This window comes from Triticum aestivum, chromosome 2A (assembly GCF_018294505.1).
Source record: "Triticum aestivum cultivar Chinese Spring chromosome 2A, IWGSC CS RefSeq v2.1, whole genome shotgun sequence".
Taxonomy (NCBI): Eukaryota; Viridiplantae; Streptophyta; class Magnoliopsida; order Poales; family Poaceae; genus Triticum; species Triticum aestivum.
In genome coordinates this window covers 642,773,858-642,788,297 of record NC_057797.1, presented here as the reverse complement: position 1 = coordinate 642,788,297, position 14,440 = coordinate 642,773,858, and the positions used below count along the sequence as shown (strand labels likewise).

Genomic DNA, 14,440 nt, shown 5'->3' with positions numbered 1-14,440 from the left:
GACTGGGCCGCCGTCGCCGCGGCCGCCACCCCGTCCAAGACCGCCAGGCAGTGCCGCCACAAGGTCGAGAAGCTCCGCCGCCGCCTCCGCTCCAAGCGCCGCCGCCCTTGCCCCATCCTCGACGGCATAGATCTGCTCGACGACCCTTCGTCGTCCCCCTCGCGCTCCCACTCCCCGTCCCCGCCGCCGCCCGCCTCCCCGCTTCCCCCCTCTCCCTCCCCGCCCAAGAAGAGGAGGCGGCCCGATCCCGATGAAGAAGGGTATTATGCCGGGGAGAGCGACGTGGTGCAGGCGGTGAGGGCGATCGGAGAGGGATTCGTGCGCGCCGAGCTGAGGAGGATGGAGGCGGCGAGGGAGTCGCAGCGGATGCGCATGGAGATGGCCCTGCGGCACCTCGACGCGCAGCGCCGGCTCCTGGACGGCCTCGTTGGCCGCATCGTCGACGCGTTGGAGTGAAGCGGTGGCGCGGCAAAGGTGTCCCCTCCTTTCAAGATCTTTCGTGCTTTCTCCTGGTTACACACCCCCTGGCGAGTTGAGGTGTTTAGAGCTACGTCCTTCATATACTCCATGTACCTGTGATGGTCTGATGGATCATGGTTGTCTCATCACATAGATGTAGATGCGTAGAGAGCAAATCCTGCTGCTTTTACTGTCTTCTGTATAGTTGTCTGGCCGAGTGGAAGCACTTCTTATGGGAAAGAAATGGATCTTGAGTTTTCTTCACCTTGTACTTGCATATTGCGTTCAAATTTGTTTGGATTTATGCTGGGAGGAAGATATAATATACTCCCTCTGTCCCATAATTTAAACTTGCAAAACGATCTTATATTATGGGACGGAGGTGGTATAAGATATAAACTGTAAAACATGGAATTCTATCAGCTATGTTTGTCCCAGCAAATGTTCTTATGGCGGTAAGGTTTCGTAAGACGAGCACTGACCTCCTTGACGCCTAAGGCGGGCAAAATTCTAAGGCCTGCCTCGGCGCCTTGCCGCCAAAGTGGTCGGGACGTCTTAAAAACGATGGTCCCAGCTTGATTTAATTTCGAGACCCAATGAGGTTCTTCATGCCTGTCCATGGAGGAGGTTTATCCTGAACCCTTTTCCCACTTTTGGGGCTTTACGTCACAGCCTGGCTGATTTAGTGAACCTACACTTTATTGTGCCTGTGCTTGCTCCATCTTATGGCCTCACTTTTAGTAACTCTAATCAGGGTTATCCATGGTTTGTTGCTGTGTGGTTTTCAATTTGCAGCATAGTTAGTTGGGCTTGGGCCATTGAAAAATCGAGTATCCTGGAGCCTTATTTCTATCTGGGTGGTCGCAGATACGGATATAAGGGAATAGTGATGTTCAAAATCTACATTAACTTTTCTTGGGTTTATCGTTTATAGCAGTATATGGAACCAAGGAATTATTATATGGCAGCACCCTGTATCTACACTTAGGTAGTTGGGATGATAAATAGTGCCCAACCCATAAGTTCTGAAATCTCCAATATGTTACTACTTTTTTTTACAGATCAAGCAAATAAGCCTGAAAGGAAGTCCTTATTAGTTCTTTTTTGTGTGTCTTTCTTTTCTTTCTTCTGAACCTGCTACCCTAGCTAGTTCTTGTCTCTGTGCCGTGATTCTCTTTCAGAGTCTTTCTGACGCCCCTTTTTTTGCCAATAAAAAGTAAAGAAGAAACTGTCTATTTGGACAGACTGTATTATTCCGTCCACCTACCTAGTATCAAATTCTCAAAGCAGTACACTTAGTAGTTGCTATTACCCTACAAAAAGAAATGGATTCCACATTCATTTAATAATAGAAGTCAAGCATGTAATTAGAACCACTCAAAATGTTACTTAAACAAACTATTTCCTTGCACGCAACTCTAAAGAAGGCACTGACAAACAAAGATGCTCGGGAAAAGGATAATAGCTGAGACGGGGTCAGTGTGTTTTCTAGTTTTCTTATCTCTTACAATTACTCACCCAGTAAACATATGCAGAGTTCCATTCCAAATTGATTCGAGGCACTAATTTGTAACCCTACTCTCCCTTGTGAAATATCTCACATTGTAAGTAGATAGATTCAGCAGTCAATGAGGCTCTTGTACACCAGGTTCTGTTCTACCCTGAAACTGATGGTCGTCTTACGACATGGCGTAAAAGGTGAATATGTTCTCCTGCTCCCCTTGGAGTTCTTTACACTTGCTTATACACAGATGCTTCATTGAGATTCCCCGTGGTGCACATAGGCTGTTACTGCAACCTTGGGGCCTTCCTTTGTTGACCGCCTTTAGAATAAAGGAAGATTCTTTGGATCGTTCATCTTGCTGTTATGTTTTGTCTTTTCATTTCTTTTCCTTCCTGATTATCTTCCTCGTTTTTGTGTTTGTGTACAATTCGTTCATCACTAACAAACAATGGGTTTTTGTTCTTACCATTGTCCCTATATATTAGTGCCTATCACTTGTATGTTCCTCAATTCATCCATGTGAATTTGTCATATACCATAAAATGAGCGATACAAACAGAAAGAGGAATGCTAGCTGAGTTACAAGTGGATGCGAGGTTTGGCAGCGAATAATTGTAGCTGGTAATGGCATATATCATGCACGATTGCTATCATTGCATGCATATATTTGCCTTGTATGATGTTCTAGTGTTGTCTGTAACTTTATTCAAAATTTTATCCAAAAACTTGTGCTGTTTCGATGTTGGATATTGTGCATAACTGTTATTTTTTGACTAACAAACTCACGTTTCATCAGTCACATGTATTTTATAAATATATATCATTCATGACAATAATAATGCTGTGATTACATCTGATTTGTGCGTCTTGTTGGTCAAACTTTATGCGACACATGACTGAAAATTTTGTAGGCATGTTTGAATGGATTATTTAACTTACTAGAATTATTTTTTTGTTTTGTACTCACAGGTGAGCTGAAAGTTTAGTTGCTGCTGCAAATGGTGGTATTCCATGATCTGCTACATTGAGCTTTTTGCTGCTTAAAATCTTCCTATCCAATGAGTACTCTACATGGCTACTTGAAAGTTATATGTTTATACAAGAAAGGGTTGCATAGATGCAATCTAGTACTTCCTTTTGGTGTCGATTAATTTGCCGCAGATGAAGGCAAGTGCCACTTAAGTAGAATTTAGGACCACCATTAAAGTGAGTGGTCCTGAGCATGCTTGCATCCATCCATGATCTATCTGCCATGGATTGTTCAACACTGAGCAACCACTTAATTAGCATATTCAGGTTTGCACATTGACTTGATGTGGTGTGCTGATTTTGTAAGCAGGAAATTGCTCCATGATGCCTGGCTTTACTTCCGTGCTCCATCATGTGTGGTCCTTGAATTCTTGGTAAGATTGTGTATAATAAGCATTGTTTATATTGATGAATATCTTTTCTAAAGCTATTTCTTTCGAATCTTGCGACTTGTGAGGACCGCCTTTTGTCGAATATTCCCCGAATATGCTAATGTTTTTCAAGGAAACATTAAACTGACCTTTTGAAATCACTCGGGTGTTTTCTTTATAATGTAAATATTAGCTATTTAACACTTTTGCAGTGAACATTTCCCCCTTGATTGATGTGGAAAATGTGTCCGAATGGTGACATCATTTCTTGAACAGGTGGCAACTGGCAAGGTAACATTTGATCTAAGCGAAGTGTTATTCTACTGGAGTAAAACTTGAGGTAGAATCTTAACTGTTTCCATTGTTACTTTGGATAAAATCTCATGCAATCCTTAGGAAAACCACTCGAGCCAGCACGTAGGTGTAGTAAATCTGTTCTCCTCTTACAATTTATCAGTGAAAATTTTGTATATGAATCATTAAAGGAACACATAAATGTTTGGATGGAGCATTATAGAAAATTAGCTAATCATATAGAAAAAATGAAGGACCATGTAGAAGAAACTACATGCTCTTTTTAATAGAGAAGAAATAGGCACCCTTGAAGAAATGAGGATTTGAACTTGTGCATCTATTTTCCCAGCCAGGTGAGCCAGGTCCAACTTCCTGTTTAGTTGGTTCTAGATTGTAGTGTGATTTTCTTGGTGGATTTCCTCTGTTTGTTTGGAGAGTATGTGGTGATTTGAGGCACTGTTATGCCTCAGAAGAAGACTCAGTTTTACTAATAAAAACCCAGTAGCATGGTTGACATTATCTGTTTCAAATGTATTGAAAATTGGATGTACTCCGTGTTTGAGAGTGCATCTGCTATTTGCATATTTTAACAGGTTTCCATTTTCTCAATTTTCTGAAGCATACTTTATTTTCTTCACATGTGTTACGTTGAAGTTTAACCAATTCTTATGTTTAAATAGAGGAATGACAGATCTTTGATCAAGCAACCACATGCCCTGCACTACCCTGCATATATGCCTAGAGAAAAAGCAAGTTACAGGCCAACAGTTTTGGCCAGTGAGCAAGCACAAAAGCAGGAAAAGAAGGGATTAACCTAAAGCTAAAGCGACCTCTCTTTTGCCCCGCACCTTTTTTAGGGCAACGAACATTTCCAAGGAGACAGGTAAGCTTATGTCCATGTTGTTCTTATTATTACGATGGCACCGCTAAGATAATATGTCTGCATTGGCGTCATGAATCATTGCATTGACGATCTCGTTTTCCTCCGCAGTGTATGTGGAGTGCACCCCGTAGCACACGTAGAAGATGGTGATCACAAGGCTCCAGATGCCGAACCTCTGGAAGGACCTCACCTTCAGGGTTGTCATGAGGAACACATTCAGGAAGACGGACGCGGCGGCCGGCCATGGCATCAGAGGAACCGTCCACTCCGACGGTGGCCCGGCTGCGCCCTGTTGTGCTGTGCAGTGGAAGATTGCGACGACCGCCACCGACATCGCGCCGAACAATGCCATCCCCCACCGCCACTTCCCGTCGATCCTCCTTGCGAGGGAGAAGCCGATCGAGCTCAGCGTCAGGAGCAGCAGGAAGAGGAGGACGTGGAGCGGCCGTGTCGCGCCGACCTTGGCGTACCGGTGGTAGATGAGCGCGTTGGCCACCAGGTAGAAGGCCAGCAGGGTTCCGATCGATATCATCTCGAACACTATCTGCAGCTCAGTGAAGAGCGCGATTGATGCCGTGCAGAGTCCTGAATATGTATGGACAGAGCCTAAGTCTGGGATACATACACAAGTTAGTGGGAGTAATGAATTGGCAACATTGTGATGAGGTACCTAGAAAGATGGTGGCGTTCATAGGGGTGCCGGTGGAAGGGTGGACCTTGGCCAGCCACGCCGGCACCAGCCTCGCTCTGGCGATGACGCACAGGTACCTGGCCTGCCCCAGCATGGCCACCAGCAGCGACGCCACGATGCCGATGCTGGCGCCGGCCCCGACGACGTTGCTCGCCCACCTCCACCCAGCCTTGTCCCTGAACGCCGACGAGAAGGGCGCGCTCTCGGTGATCTGGGTGTAGGGCAGCATGACGCAGAGCGCGACGGACATGAGGCAGTAGAGCGCGGAGACGATGAGCACCGAGCCGGCGATGCCGACGGGCAGCGCGCGGGCCGGGTCCCTGATCTCCTCGGCCATGGTGGACGCGGAGTCGTAGCCGATGTAGCTGAAGTAGACGACGGCCGCGCCGTCGAGGACGCCCCGGACGCCGTAGGGCGCCAGCCCGCCGGGCGTCACCATGTTGCGCGCGCTGCCGTTCCAGAAGCCGGCCACGATGATGAAGGCGAAGAAGAGCAGGTGGAACGCCGTGAGCACCATGTTGAGCGTCGAGCTCTCCTTGGTGCTGCCCTTCAGCAAGACCAATGGCGACACGCTTGTAAAAGGCGTATGCATACGTAGGTGTAGGTAGGTGCCGATGAGATGCGTACCTGTAGCAGAGGCATACGGTGAGGAGGAGGATGAGCGCGACGGCGGGGAAGTCGAGCGCGTTGTAGCCCTTGGCGATGGCCTCCACCTCCACCCTCCACGCGTTGGGCTCCGTGACGCCGCACGTCGACGCCAGGTAGTCCGTGAAGCTCCTCGCCACCGCCGCGTTCGACAGCACGTACTCCATCAGGATGTTGGCGCCCCCGAAGAACCCCACGAACTCACCTAGCAATAGTAGTGTCTCAACCAGGCCGGAGCCGGACAACCAAAACGATAAATCGAACTGCAGATTTACGCTGTATTTTGGACAATGGCATTAGAAATTTAGAATGCTCTTGGCCGGCCGTTTGAGCAGCCAGTTGTTAATTATGTTGCGGATCACATGGTGGTTTTCAAGAGGAGCCGATCAGGACGTCCTAACTCGTAACGTACGTACCGAAGGTGACCCTGAGGTAGCTGAAGGCGCCACCGGCGACGGGCACGCGCACGGCGAACTCGGCGTAGCAGAAGGAGGAGAGCAGCGCGGAGACGCCGGCGACGACGTAGGAGGCGAACACGGCGGGGCCGGCCGTGTCGCGCGCCACCCTGCCGGTGGTGACGAAGACGCCGGCCCCGAGCATCCCGCCGACGCCGAGCCCCACGAGGTCGTACCACTCGAGGCGGCGCGCCATGCGCGCGCCCGACCGGTCGCGCACCTCGTTGAGCTCCTGCGCCGGCGTCCACGTCACCAGCGCCCTCCGCCGCAGCCGGTGCGGCGTCTGCGCCACCGACAGCAGCACGTCGCGCAGCGCCATCGGTGGTCTAGCTAGCGCCGCCAGCCGCTCCCCTCCCTCCTCCTTTGCTCTTGGCGCGGTGGCGAGCCCGGCGGATACAGAGAGTAGTATTTATACACCGGCGTTCATCAATTCAGCTAGCTAGCGTTGTTTTAGCTATTAGTTATTTGGACGGTGGGCAGTGAAGCCGAGAGCGTGCCCCCGGCCGTGAGTGGCAGTGGCAGGCGTGCCGTGGGGGAAGCTTTGCTTTGCTTCCATGGAGGGAGGTTGCAGCTTCTAGTTCAAGGCCTTGTCTCTCTCCTGCTTCTTTTCGTACGTGCAGGTACAGACGACTCACTGCTCTGGCTTGCATGCTGGGTCGAGAGCGTACGCGTGCCATGTGTTGGCCTCAAAAGGAACGTCACACGAAGGCCACTTGGAATTTCGTATGCGGCGAACTCCTTATCTGCACGACAACAACACAAGAAAATGCCTCGAACAAATAAAGTAGAGAGTTTCATGAACTATGTGGAGCTCAAGGTAATTGCCTGATCTCGGATATCAACCGATGGTGGTACGATGGATGGCTTCGAAAAGGCTAATCTATGTTTGCCACCACGTACAGAAGCTCACATGGCGGTTGTGCAGATGTCTGGTGAATATATACGCACGTACTCCACTGTGGCTAGCTAGATGTATCGAGTAGAGTAGCTAGCTAGCTACTGTATTTCTAAAAGATTGGGTGATCGGTCGATTCGAGAAGTACGTGTGTACGTAGAGCTTAAGATTCTTCTGCAGCTGTGCTGACAACTGTGGCTTGGCAGGAGCCAGCGAGCGAGCAGGGGGAGGTCAAATCCCTACGTGAGCCCCGTGAGGGGAGCCCCAACACTAGATGGGAGGGCAAGGTTGATCGAGTCGTCGTCCCCTCACAGGCGCTTGTTAGGCTTCTCGCTCTCGTGAAGGACAGGTTTCTTAACGCATCTTCAACATCCACCCTCGAACCGTCTACATACTCTTAGCGCATCTTGAACATCCACCCTCGAACCGTCTACATACTTCTGGATCATACAGTCCGAACCACAAAAGCCATTCAATGGGGCTATATCGGCCCACCCAATCCCTCATCCCGGTCTCATTTTCTTTCACTTCGTCCCTTACTTCAAATCCGTACCCTCCAGCTTCGCCGCCGCCGCTGCACCTTTCCGGTTGTCATAGAAACATTATTGGACGTCCGCAACTAGCATTGACGCGCCCGCTCGCGTGTATGATGGTGTTGTCCACCCTGATGCCGTTTGTACCCAGTCTCTTGTCGACGATCTCCATGGCGGACACCATGCCCGACAAGTATTTGGTCAAATGCCATTGAGCTTATTTCCAAACGCTATGTTGTTTTTTATAGTACGAAGAATGGTGAGCTACTCGACCATGTATATTGAGCTAGGTAGACCCTAGGTGTACATAATTATTACCTCCGTGTCAAAATATAAGACGTTTTTAGGCTAAACTGACTTATAAAAACATTTTATATTTTGATACGGAGGGACTAGCTATTATTACTGAAAAAATTGGGTGATCGGTCGATTCCATAAATACGTGTACATCGAGCTTAAGATTCTTTGGTAGCTGTGCTGACTGTTGAGAATCATGATTATTAGAAAACATAGTATAGATTAGGAATTATCCTAATTTGTTTTGTACTTTAAGATCATGTATTCTTATATATACGAGGCTCAAGCAATACATCAACAATTATATACCATGAGGCTCAATCAATACATCAACAATTCTACCAATCTTCCTATCCAGTCCCTCTTACATGGTATCAGCCTAACCCTAATCCAAACCCCACTTGCCGCCGTTGCTTCCGCACCGCACCACCCTCGGGGCGGTCGATCTCCATGGTCACCACCGGGGGCCGCGGCGCCCATACCTAGGATTGTTCGTCGGTCCTGTTGACCGGCTGCCCTAGAGAGTCTTTTTTTTTCTGATCCTTTGATCTGGGATTTTCTCTCCCTCGTCTGTCACATTGATCAGCGTTTCTTTTTGATTTTTTCATCTAAGATCGGTTTGCGTCGTCCGCTGTCTCCGTCACCCCACGCGCCTCTACGCCAACACCGACGCAACCATCCAACCTCTTCTCCGGCCCGACGGCCTCGCGTGACGCAGCGGCCCGTCATGACCCTCATCCGCGCGTTTGCCCGCCCGTCGCTTTGCGCCGCCCGCCGCTCTGCGCCGCTCGCCCCCGCCCTGTACCCGAGTACAACGCACCCTCCACCGATCGAGCAACGGGCCGCCACTGCGTCACCCCGTGTTTCTTCCTGCGGCTGCACCAACCCACGTCGCCGCAGTGTCACCCTTTCAGGACGTAGCGCCTCGGCACGCGGTCCACGACGCCGTCCCGAGGCCATTCCCGCAGTTGCACCGACCCACGCGCTGCCACTACGTCGCCCCTTCGGGCCATCGTGCCGTAGTCCGCGGTCCACCGCCACCCCAAGGCCGTCCATTCCAGGGTGACCCCGTGGCTGCACCGACCATCGCGTTGCCGTTGCGTCACCCCATCGGGCCATAGTTAGCATGGCACGCGGCCCCTGCCGCCACCCCGAGGTTTTCCGCGCTGTCGCCCCGAACCGCGCGCTGCCGCTGCGTCGCCCGTCCGGGTTGTAGCGCCACAGGCCCGCAACACACAGTTCACTTCGCCGTTCACGTGCATCGACTTCTGTGTGGTATGCGGCGTGCCATATTCCTAGGCGCGGGAACGTCACCGTCCGTGCCGGTCTTTGTCACGTTGTCTGGTTCTTTTTCGCCTACTTCGAGTATCGCCGTCGCGCTCCTAACTTAGCCGTCGCCGCCTCCTCAAGCCACTGCCACCGCCGCTCTTCTTCCCATTCCACGGCAACTACCTTGATACCGGCCACTCTGACTCCACATTGACCACGGTGTCCCTCGCATGGCTACCTCAACCATGTCTACACCACCCTACGCTTTCGGTACCTTGACATCCGCGCAAAGGGCTACCACATTTCTTGAGCAATGATACGTCTCCGTCGTATCTATAATTTTTGATTGTTTCATGCCAATATTCTACAACTTTCACATACTTTTGGCAACAATTTATAAGATTTTCTTGGACTAATATATTGATCCAGTGGCCAGTGTTAGTTCCTTTTTGTTGCATGTTTTTGGTGTCGTAGAAAATCCATATCAAACGTATTCTAAACGCGATAAAATTTTATGAAGATTTTTGTGTGGAATATATGTGATTTTTGGGAAAAAAGAATCATTGGATACAATGCTCGAGGCAATCACAAGCTCTAGGGGTGCGCCCCATCCCCCAGGGCGCGCCCTGTGAGCTTGTGACTCCTCCATAAGTCGGTTGGAGCCCTTCTTTTGCCGCAAGAAAGATAATTTCCGGATAAAAATCGTGTTAAAATTCCATCCCAATCGAAGTTACGGATCCCCGAGAATATAAGAAATGGTGAAGGACCAGAAAATAGAAGCGTGAAACAGAAGAGAACACACACACACACGGAGAGAGAGAGAGAGAGAGAGAGAGAGAGAGAGAGAGAGAGAGAGAGAGAGAGAGAGAGAAATCCAATCTCGGAGGGGCTCCTGCCCTCTAGGAGCCATGTTAGCCATGGACCAGAGGGGAAACCCTCCTCCCATATAGGGGGGAGTCCAAACAAGAAGAAGGAGGAGGGGGCTCTCTCCCATCTCTCCGGTGGCGCGAGAGTACCGCCGGGGAAACCATCGTGACGATGATCTACACCAACAACTTCACCGCCGTCATCACCAACTCCCCCAACTCTATGCAGCGATGTAACCTCTCTCTCCTCCCTGCAATATCTACTTAAACATGGTGCTTTATGCCACATAATATTATCCAATGATGTGTTGCGATCCTATGATATTTGAGTAGACTTCTTTTGTCCTACGGGTTAATTGTTGTTACGGCATATCTCTCTCAAGGTGGTTTTGGTGATTGATGACAACATGTTTGCGGACTAATCTTGTGCTTTGAATTATTCACAGATTCTCCCCTGGCACGAGACGTTTTCTGCCCCTCGGAGTGTATTTCAAGACGGTGTAGCTCTTTCGTTTCTTTCTTGGTGGACTAGTTGTGTAGAGGGCACCGTACTATCAAGAGGGGGTCCGCTGGGGTATTGCATGGGTGGAATCATCACGTACACATCAGCTTCTCACCCTCCGAGCTTCTCCATTCCATTGTAAAGATCTCTCCTCTCTTCCTTGTCCTGTCTAGGTCCAAGCGGTAGTACCACGCAACCCAGCGGTAGTACCGCTGAGGAGCCAAGCGACAGTACCGCTCCACAGCGGTAGTACCGCCCGTGGCTCCACAACAGTAGTACCGCTGGGGTACCTGGCACCTCCGCCTCGTCCTCAGCCTCTTTGGAGAGATTCTCTCTCTCTCTCTCTCTCTCTCTCTCTCTCTCTCTCTCTCTCTTATGTGCCCCAGCGGTAGTACCTCCCTGCCAGCGGTAGTACGGCCGAAGGGTCACAAGCGGCAGTACCGCTCCACGGCGGTAGTACCGCCCTTGACCCCGCTGCCGTAGTACCGCTGGGCTGTGTGGCTCCTACCGCCTCGACTTGAGGGGTCTTTTTCTCGTGTCGGGTTTTGCGGCACTAGTTGCGGTTGTAGAGGCGGTAGTACCGTTCCAGGAGCGGTAGTACCGCCCCTACCACCGCGGTAGTACCGCGTTTGGGTCCTATTCCCTACTAGTCTCCTCTGCGCGGCAGTGCCGCTGGCTAGCGCGGCAGTACCGCTGTCCTGGCGGTAGTACCACCCTGTGCGGGGCTGGTTGGTGGGGGGCAACGGTTGGATTGTTGCCCCCACTATAAAAGGGAGTCCCCTTCTTCTCTTTGACCTACCTCTTCCTCCCCCAAGCTCCATTTATTGCTCAAGCTCCATTAAATGCCCCAAGCTCCATTTTCGCCCGATCTATCTCTCTAGCCAATCAAACTTGTTGATTTGCTCAGGAGTGGTTGAGAAGGCCCCGATCTACACTTCCACCAAGGGATTTTCGATTCCCCCACTCATCCCTAGCGGATCTTGTTACTCTTGGGTGTTTGAGCACCCTAGACGGTTGAGGTCACCACGGAGCCATAGTCCATTGTGGTGAAGCTTCGTGGTTTTGTTGGGAGCCTCCGATTAAGTTGTGGAGATTGCCCCAACCTTGTTTGTAAAGGTTCGATCGCCGCCTTCAAGGGCACCAATAGTGGAATCACGGCATCTCGCATTGTGTGAGGGCGTGAGGAGAATACGGTGGCCCTAGTGGCCTCTTGGGGAGCATCGTGCCTCCACACTGCTCCAACGGAGACGTACTTCCCTTCAAAGGGAAGGAACTTCGGTAACACATCCTCGTCTTCGCTGGATCCACTCTTGGTTATCTCTTACCCTTACTTGTGCAAGCTATTTAGTGTTACTTCTCTTGCTTGCTTGCTTGCTTGTTGGTATTGCATCATATAGGTTGCTCACCTAGTTGCACATCTAGACAACCTACTTTGATGCAAAGTTTAATTTGATAAAGAGAAGTTAAAAATTGGTAGTTGCCTATTCACCCCCCCTCTAGTCAACCATATCGATCCTTTCAATTGGTACCAGAGCCTCGTCTCTTTATTAAGGACTTTACCGTCCAAAGAGTATGGTTGATACCGTAGACGGTGTGGAGGAACACTCCTGTGTGAATCCGATCTCGTCCACGGGCGATGGGGGAACCTCGGTCTCTCGTGAGGAATTCAATGTGGCCTTAGAGACATTGAAGACCTCCATGACGACCGAGGTTGAAAGCATGTTTACTAAATTTCTTGAGGGGCTTAAACTTTCCACCGCACCGTTGAAAGTGGGTGATCCCACCAACAAGGTGACGGATGCTATCCCCGACAAGGGGAAAGCTAGTAGTGAAAAGGCTCCATCTTCTAGTGGTAAAAATGGCACCGGCATCTTTGCTCATGTGGAACCACCACTTGTTTATGGTGGACCGGTTCCTTCTACTCATTTGAATCATGCCGGTCCTCCCCCTAAGATTGTGAAAAATGAGGACTTTGATTCTTGGGTTTACCATTTTAAACATCATTTAAATCATGTGAACACTAACCTTTGGAGAATCATTGAAGAAGGTTTTTATCCGCATGATCCAAGCAACTTCACTCCTCGAGAATCCGCGGATAATCAATTCAATGAGAATGCTCTCTTTATCATTCAAGATGCAATTCCACCCGAAGACCTACCTCATCTTCGTCCCTTCGCCTTGGCCAAAGATGCATGGCATTGTGTTGTCTCTCTCTACCGGGGAAGCGGAAGCATTCAACGCTCCAACTATGAAGTGGTGCAAGATGAGGCCGATGAGTTTGCTATGAAAGAAGATGAAGAACCTCGTGAGCTTTATCAGAGAGTAACCAAACTCGCGGTCTCACTACGAGATCACGGGAGCAAGGACACGGATGACAATTGGATCAAGCGCAAATTCCTCAAGGCAATGATGCCCTACCACAAGGCCATGTCCTCCGTCATTCGTCAAAGACCGGACTTCCACACTTTGACCTCAAGCGAAGTGTTGGATGAGTTTGTGGCCATGAAAATTTTGGACAAGACCACCGACAATGCGGTGCTCCATTCTCAACGGGCAAAGAAGCCTAACCTTGCGTTGAAGGCCAAGCTCACTGTTGAAGAAGAAGAAGAGGAAGAAGAGGAGAGCAACCCCGAAGATACGAAGTATGCATATCATGAACACATGGCACTTGCTTCAAGGCAATTTGGGAGCAAGAAAAACTCAAGGCCAAACTTTAGCAAAAACAACCCGAGTGGCACGAGGGGCAAGCAATGTGTAAGGACTTGCTACAATTGCGGCAACGTGAGTCATTTTGTTGCGGAATGCCCGTATGAGAAGAGGGAAGACAATGGTGGCAAGCTCATCCGAAAAGACAAGGCCAAGTCGTTCCCCAACAAGAACAACTTCACCAAGAAGACTCCTCCCAAGGCATTGGTTGTACAAGAAGAGTACAATGAGGATGATGACGATGATGAAGATGATGAGTCGGTTGCCATGGCCTCCGTTGCCATTGCGACGACTTCACGGGTGTCTCTCTTCGACTCACCCAATGAGAGCATCACCGCCAAGTGCCTCATGGCTAAAGCCACCAACAAGGTAACCCCCAATATCAAAACTACCATCATTAATCATCCTTCTTCGACAGATAGCATTAATGAACTTGAGGGAGCTAATGTGGAGGCTAACGAGTTTGAGGCCTTTATGGGAAAACTCAAGGGAAAATCCAAGAAGCACTTTGTTGCTCTCTTGGAACAACTTGGTGAGGCCAATGGCATGATCGAGGCTCACGAAGACACCATCACTAAGATGGAAGGGCATAGTCATGACTATGCCGATGAGATTTCGGATCTTTCCAATGCTCTTGAGGAAGAGCGTGGTCTTCGTTTGGCTCTTGAGAGTCACACAACGTTGATCATGCTAAGTTAAAGAAAGATTATGATCATGTCCTCATTTTTCTCATGTGCTTAACTCCGAGAAGGCCGAACTTGAGGTTGATCTTGCTAGACTCAAAGAGGAGTTTGATCTACTTTACAAGGCTCACAAGGTCTTGAAGGGTGCTCATTCTAGCCTCAAAGAGTCTCATGATCAACTTCAAGTAAAGCTAACCAAGGAAAAATCCACTTTCCCTCGTATGATGTTAATTGATAATGCAAATGCTACTAACCCGTATTGTGAGCATGTGCATCTCTTTGAGGAGAACGCTAAGCTAAAGGGGCAACTTGAGAGAGGTCTTGCGACTTGCATACAAGGCAAGAAGAACCTCAACGA

The 14,440-nt window shown here is 49.6% G+C and overlaps 2 protein-coding genes across 2 annotated transcripts in view; one reads left to right on the top strand and one right to left on the bottom strand.

The window, feature by feature from the left end:
• LOC123191804 (serine/arginine repetitive matrix protein 1) overlaps positions 1 to 723 on the top strand; it is a 1,675-nt gene extending 952 nt beyond the window's left edge. Inside the window, exon 2 of the mRNA XM_044604398.1 lies at positions 7 to 723. Within this exon, the coding sequence (XP_044460333.1) occupies positions 7 to 456 (450 nt within the window). The 3' untranslated portion in view covers positions 457 to 723. The remainder of the gene's footprint in view (positions 1 to 6) is intronic.
• Positions 724 to 4,533: 3,810 nt separating this feature from the next.
• LOC123189953 (cationic amino acid transporter 6, chloroplastic) lies at positions 4,534 to 6,882 on the bottom strand. The gene is made up of 4 exons (XM_044602483.1): positions 6,293 to 6,882; positions 5,859 to 6,081; positions 5,211 to 5,773; positions 4,534 to 5,125 (listed from the first exon to the last, which is right to left on the bottom strand). Exons 1-4 carry the CDS (start codon positions 6,648 to 6,650, stop codon positions 4,584 to 4,586), a joined length of 1,686 nt encoding a protein of 561 aa, XP_044458418.1. The 5' UTR covers positions 6,651 to 6,882; the 3' UTR covers positions 4,534 to 4,583.
• Positions 6,883 to 14,440: the final 7,558 nt, after the last annotated feature.

Bases quoted from the DNA above. Each gene is read 5' to 3' on its own strand.
- LOC123189953 (XM_044602483.1), bottom strand. From the start codon at position 6,650: ATGGCGCTGCGCGACGTGCTGCTGTCGGTGGCGCAGACGCCGCACCGG. The intron at 5,774-5,858 runs GTACGCATCTCA...GCTGAAGGGCAG, and splicing joins ACCGTATGCCTCTGCTACAG to CACCAAGGAGAGCTCGACGC. The intron at 5,126-5,210 runs GTACCTCATCAC...ATACATATTCAG, and splicing joins GAACGCCACCATCTTTCTAG to GACTCTGCACGGCATCAATC.